Source organism: Megalops cyprinoides, chromosome 20 (genome assembly GCF_013368585.1).
Source record: "Megalops cyprinoides isolate fMegCyp1 chromosome 20, fMegCyp1.pri, whole genome shotgun sequence".
In the NCBI taxonomy this organism is placed as follows: Eukaryota; Metazoa; Chordata; class Actinopteri; order Elopiformes; family Megalopidae; genus Megalops; species Megalops cyprinoides.
The window spans coordinates 9,713,054-9,719,438 of record NC_050602.1 but is presented as its reverse complement, the minus strand read 5'-3'; the positions used below and the strand labels follow the sequence as shown (position 1 = coordinate 9,719,438).

Below are 6,385 nucleotides of genomic sequence, written 5' to 3'. Positions count from 1 at the left end.
CCCAGCTACACCCTCAGCTTTTATTATCTCTCTGCCATGGCAACCAGCTGCAGTTAAGATCCTTTCTACAACTCAAGCTACTCTACCACACTGTTTTAAAAATCCAACCTCTCCAATATACCATATTAATATAATAAAATGAAAACTGTAAAACGCCTTCGACCAACGAAACAGCACAACTGTTCTGTAACAGGAGGAAAGGAACTGCGATCAACACAAGTACCTTGTAAACGACAGAAAAACGACCCAATCAGAATGACGCTTAAGTGGGCATTTATTAAAGTGACGTATGTTTGGGTTATTCGAGGGGAAGGGAAAGTTACATGCAGGCCAGTTCCTCTTCATGTATTCCACTGCAAGGCGAACCCCCGTTCTGAGGCGAAGGGTGGGTGCACTGCCGCGTTCTGCGTTTTGTGCGACCGCCGCAGGCTGACCAAGACGACCAGCAGCTCCAGCTTCCATCCACTGCCATCCCTGTGAGGGTCAAAGGTCAGAGGTCAGAAGCCATGCAGTGCACAGTACAACACTTATTTATGATGTTTTTGAGGAAAGCCTGTTAACTCACCTTTTCTCTGGGTGACCTCACAGGCCCTCCCACTGAAGCCCACAGGACACACACACTCACATCTTGTGCCTTTCAGGAACATAATGATAAAGGCAGTGCTTACAGGTCACATAATTGTTCCATTTCAGGTAATATAATGACATACACCCTTTCAGCTAATGACACATTTTATCTGAGTTACTTTATGCTCAGCACTTTTCATATATCTACACAAAGACATGAGACTCACCACTGAATAATGTGGGGTGGATGGCATAAAAACCTCTACCAACCCTCTTGAGTTCAGACATAGTTATAGGTTATCTTGTCAGAATTGCACCGAAACTCAACATTAGGTACATCTTTGTAAAGTAGTAACACGTAAATTAGCTGTGGTGCTACCTTTGAGGACGGCTATGCCGTTGTTGAGACAGGGAGCACAACGACAGGGGCTGGATTCAGTCAGGTAGTCAAACAGCGCTTGCTTCAGGTTCTTCTGAAGTATCCTACCGTTGGAGAAATCTCTCGTGGTCACCAGCTCAAAGATGGGCTCCACCTATAAGTCAAGCCCAGTTCCTTCAGCTGTGGTTTAACATTCATAAAGACCCCACACAAGAACAAAGGGGAACAGAGGTTCAGGGAGAGGGGTAACACTCACTAGAACTAAGACTAAAGATAGGCTGTGAGACTCTGACAGGAAGGGCTACCTTGATGTGGAGGAAGTCTGGGTTGTACTGCACGGAGTCCCCCCATGCCTGCATGACCTCCGGGGTGGGCAGCTGCTTGAAGGCCAGTCTGGTGATGGACTCACTGTCACCCCCCTTCACCACTGCCACAAAGTCCTCCACAAAGTTCTTCGTCACCGTACCCTCTGAAACACGGGAGGCAAGGCCAAAAGGAGCACCTTCACTGAGCTTCTCCACACACTCAGAATCATTTCTGAATCTCTCCTCATCCGCTGGGTATGTCGGTATACGTCACTCTAATCTCAGACAGTACTCAATGTTCCAGTTCAGTTAAAACTTAATATAATAACACACGTTAATCTCAAAAAACAACAAAGGTTACCAACAAGTTACTCACTGCACATACCAAAGGTGCCAATAGATCATTTAGACTGTTTGAGAAAAATAGTTTAATGCTCAGTAATGCCCACCCCACTGTCTTGGGGGTGAACATGGGTGAACATATTTTTGTTGAGTTATTACAAGTGGGTATGTCTTTGTTGTGATGAAAGGCAGCACAGCACCAGTACTGTGCAAATTATGGAATTTATGTGGGTAATGGAATAAACATGCAGTATTAAATCTTCTACCTCCCAGTTCCTTCAGCAGGCCTTTGCAGCTGCCTCCCTGAGCTCCCATGGACACATACACTCCGTCGATATTGGCTCCTATCTTCAGACCAGCCTGGACGCACTTCTTTGCCTCCTCCAGACTATATCCTAATGTAGAGACAGTGGAGAATTATATTCTTAACAATAGGAGGGTACACTTTACAACTACAATCTTCACTTCACTTTGGTACAGGTTATCCACAGTACGGCTAAACAAATGCTTCTTACTATCTCACTTTGTCCTGTCGAATGGCAGAATAGCCATCTGATGTGACTGTAACCGGCCATCCAATGGCAATAGATGAAATGTAAATAAAATTTTCTACGTATTAAAATGTATAGAAAATGAGGGTAGGACTGTGAGCATTTGCACATGCACATTTGTTTGAACTGGCAGTGGATGTCATTTTAAGTGGGCAGCAATGTAGCATAACGGTAAGGAGCTGGGCTTCTAAGCAAAAGGTTGCTGGTTTGATTCCCCACTGGGGCACTGCTGCTGTACTCCTGGACAAGGTGTCTAACCCAGAATTACCCCTGTAAATGTCCAGCTGTAGAAATGAATAACATGTAACAATTGTAATCTAACAGCGTCTGCTAAATGATAGTAATGTAAATGGGTGTAAAGTAATGTAAAGTGGTGTTTAAAGTGCTATCTTCAAGTAAAGCCTGAGTGTTAATGTAAATGCTCAATGCATTTGTTAAATTAATATGTGCTTCATGTTTAAGGCCCATTTAATGTTACCTCTTTGGTCATTAACAATACTAAGTTTTCCCCGCCATCCCACCTGACTTCTCCAGGTTGTCGCTGTTCAGCACGATGGTGTACTCGTACTCTCCCCCGAGCGTGGCCTCTGTGATGTAGTGGGTCCCGTAGTCGCTGAGGATCTGCCGGTACTCCCCGTAGCTGTACTCCATTGGCAGGACCCGCACCCGGCGCAGGAACTCAGGGTGCAGCATCAGCTCCCCGGACTTCAGCGCGTACTTGGCCACCTCCAACTGGGAGTGCGCTCGAAGGAAACTGTGTTTCTAAGGGATGCAGGAAACGGCGAGGGGGGAGTGTGACACCCCATTTAGCCAGCCCCCCTCCACCAAAGATCACTCGAGGCGGGCACAATTCAGATCTACAACTGTCAATCAAATTGAATTACCCATTACACTTTCCTGCACTGGTACAGAGAGTAGAGAGAGTAGAGTTTTCTCACCACTGAGAACACTCTACAGCTGATTAGAACAGAAAACTAGAACTATACAGAATCACACATAGTAGAAAGGGACTAGTATCACAGATTGTTAACTTTTATATTACTGAATTCTACACAATGCTATTAGAATGACTGCAATTAAAGCACGTGTGGGCACAAAGATCTATGAATTCTAATGGATTCCAGACATTACAGAACTCACTGTGCCGGAGAAGTGCCGAATCTTCTGGACAGAATTCTTGAATTTCATATCATTGTAGTTGAAGCTGAACTCAAAAGCTCCAGGGAAGTTTATACCAAAGGACACACTGGTCTGTGAAAAGTGGCCTTTGGTCTTGTTGCTCTCAAATTTGGAGTACGACTCATGTGCCTCCAACACAAAGTCATAGGTGCCCTTTGTCTACAGAAAAAAAAGATTCGAGGTCAGATGCAAACTCTAATACTCCAGCAATAAAAGGCACAGAAACGTCCAGTTACACCTCTAATTGCATCTGATTACCTCAACTGTGTACTGCTGCAAGTTGTAGGGTTTTCTGAATCGGACATCCTTGATGTAATGTGGTAAACAACTACCAGCATAATACCTGTTATCAATGACCTCTCCTTCCAGATTACTGTTCAATATATTGATTCTAAACAAGAGAGAGAGACAGAAACCAGTAAACAAGTTTGATTGGACACGTTTGACCAAATAGTTGATAATAATGGTAGAACCAGCAGAACTAGGTGAACATTCAGAGAAGCACCCCAACCAGATGAATACCCAGATAACAGCTGTCATGTTGAAATGGGATACAGTATGCGTGGATTCCTTATGGCTGCTTGGTGTAACAGAGCTGCAGGGGTGTAACTCACCCTTTGGCAAGGTTCTCAATGCCCCAGTACTCCTCTGTCTTTTCCTTGCATGCCCAGACCTTGCTCTTGCAGCCCTGCTCATCAGAGCCATCCCCACAGTCATCATCTCCATTGCAGCGCAGGCGACTGGATATGCATCGCCCTGACAAACAGTACATTATATCACGTTATTGGCATTTAGCAGACGCTCTTATCCAGAGTGACCTACATAGGTTACAATTTATACATGTTATCCATTTACACAGCTGGATATTTACTGAGGCAATTGTAGGTTAAGCACCTTGCCTAAGGGTACAGCAGCAGTGCCCCAGGAGGGAATCGAACCAGCAACCTTTTTGTTACAAGCCCTTCTACTTACCACTGTGCTACACTGCTGCCCCAAAAATTCAAATTCATTCATCAAACAGTCATCATCTCTGCTGTAGCTCAAGTGACTGGATACAGAGCACCCTCAGACAGTCATCATCTCATTACCATCATTACAAGAGGGAAGGCACAGGGATCACCTTACCTGTAATTAGGCAGACAAAGCCCTCACAGATGGGATTGTCTCGACAGCTGACTCTGGGAGGGGGTGTGCAGGCCTCTTCATCCCGGCCGAGGACGCTGCACGGCTCGCCCCCAAATTGGGATGGCTGCAGCAATTTGGTGTACCGATACTAGGAGGGGGAACAGACACGCAGCCTCTGGATTAGGGGAAACAGCAGCATTTGCGTCAGCCTTTAGTTGTGGTGTTACTCCTTCAGTGACCAGAGCCTTCTGTGCATCAAACAGAAGTGATGATCGTAAGGTCCAGAAATGTATGGTGAGTTGTCTGTGCTTATTTTGTGTTTCAGTGCACTTTCTCAGAACTCAGATTGTTCTCAGATGATGTCTCACATCATTTGTTCGTAGTTGTGCTTTTAGGATGGACAAAGATAAAGATGCATTGGTTCCCATTACTGACAAACCATTATTGGCTGACAAAATCATGAAAACCTACAATTTTTCCTACAAATATACACTTCCAGTTCCACCTGTGAGGATTGCTTGGTAAGGTGTCCAAGGGCAGAACTGCCTAACAGAACTGTCCAAGAAAAATGTGATTGAGTACAGCTAGCTGTAGGCTTCACTGACATGTCTGCACTGATATCGAACAAGACCATTTAGCAAAAACTAATTGGCTTAAGCATCGCAATGAAAGAGTATTATGGATCAGTGCCATTACATCCCATTTCCTCCACAATACTCACCCTTTTGTTCTGGCATGGGTCGCAGCGTGTCCATGTTGACCACTCTGATAAGATGCAGTCTATAGGGGCCTTTGCCTCCAGCTCACTGCTGGAGGTCAGGCCGACAGCGTTACTATGAAACACAGAAGAGAGCACACCTGTAAGTATGATTCTTTCAAAGGTGGGTAGAAGGGATCCAATATAAGGATCTCTCTTGCATATGGATTACGAGTGTCACACGTATATAACTTTGAAGTCATTCTAATAAGACATATGGATGCAGACTCCGTGTCCCAGCATGCACTGAAATAAAATCCACAGCCAGCAATAAATCTAATTCAATTATATACAAAGGAATGTCTTGAACAAAATTTAAAAAATAAAAAATGCTGCCTCCTCAACAATTTTCTGGGGTATTTATATATTTATATATTTCTGTCAGCTGAATTTATGTCTGCTATATTCAATTTTCCACCATATCAGATTTGAAAACCACTTCAAAAAATTCATCTTCAGAGCAGTTTGACCTAATCAGATGATACTGTCTCCCAATATTTTTGATTGTCTTTATAAGAAAGAACAGCAGACACCTACGTACTGTATGCTGCAAGAAATGCACTCACATAAAATGCAATGATCTACTGTAACCTGTTTGTTCTAGATACAGAAATTAAAATACAAACAAACAATATTAGGAATTGATAGCTTTAGAATGTAAAGCAGGTATTGTCATTACACGTATGTACTTGTCAATATTGTTAAGCTGTGATGAGAAGTTCCCCCCACTTGGTAAAAAAGGAGAATTATCTGATGTGGAATTTGACAGAAAAATAAAAATCACAACATAACAGTAATATGACAAGGTTTGACATACTGTACACTGCCATGTTTGTTTTTTTTAACTCTACTGTAGAGTTGCATATGATCAGTCAAAGAACAGAGCCTAGAGGCTGAATCTTTAACAACACATCTAACCATGCTGAGGTTTTTTTTTTTTTTGTATTTAGGATTCGTTTTACTACAAGATAAAATACAAAGTATTCATAAAAACCATTTTTACTTACATGAAAAGAAATGTGCACAGTGTTGTGATGAATACAGATGGGTGTTCCTTGATCTGAAAAGTGTAGGCAAAAGACAAGAGTGCCATGGCAAACGGAGCTCAAAAGAAAACTTTTTTAAGTAAGCCTTTCATGGAAGATGGCAAAGTTTGTTCAATGCTTAGTCTACAAACAGA

At 43.1% G+C, this 6,385-nt stretch overlaps 1 protein-coding gene across 1 annotated transcript; it reads right to left on the bottom strand.

Annotated features, from left to right (window-relative positions):
- Window positions 1-256: 256 nt before the first annotated feature.
- c8b (complement component 8, beta polypeptide) lies at window positions 257-6,385 on the bottom strand. Its single transcript, XM_036554332.1, has 12 exons — window positions 6,213-6,385; window positions 5,170-5,281; window positions 4,449-4,596; window positions 3,938-4,079; window positions 3,582-3,714; window positions 3,285-3,482; window positions 2,666-2,906; window positions 1,860-1,988; window positions 1,252-1,415; window positions 947-1,100; window positions 566-634; window positions 257-474 (listed from the first exon to the last, which is right to left on the bottom strand). Exons 1-12 carry the CDS (start codon window positions 6,296-6,298, stop codon window positions 320-322), a joined length of 1,731 nt encoding a protein of 576 aa, XP_036410225.1. The 5' UTR covers window positions 6,299-6,385; the 3' UTR covers window positions 257-319.

What these genes read in the sequence shown, in the direction of transcription:
- c8b (XM_036554332.1), bottom strand. Translation starts at nt 6,298, where the DNA reads ATGGCACTCTTGTCTTTTGCCTACACTTTTCAGATCAAGGAACACCCA. An exon ending in ATTGAGAACCTTGCCAAAGG is followed by an intron (nt 3,715 to 3,937) that starts GTGAGTTACACC and finishes TCTCTTGTTTAG; the next exon opens with AATCAATATATTGAACAGTA. An exon ending in CGACAACCTGGAGAAGTCAG is followed by an intron (nt 1,989 to 2,665) that starts GTGGGATGGCGG and finishes TCTCTACATTAG; the next exon opens with GATATAGTCTGGAGGAGGCA.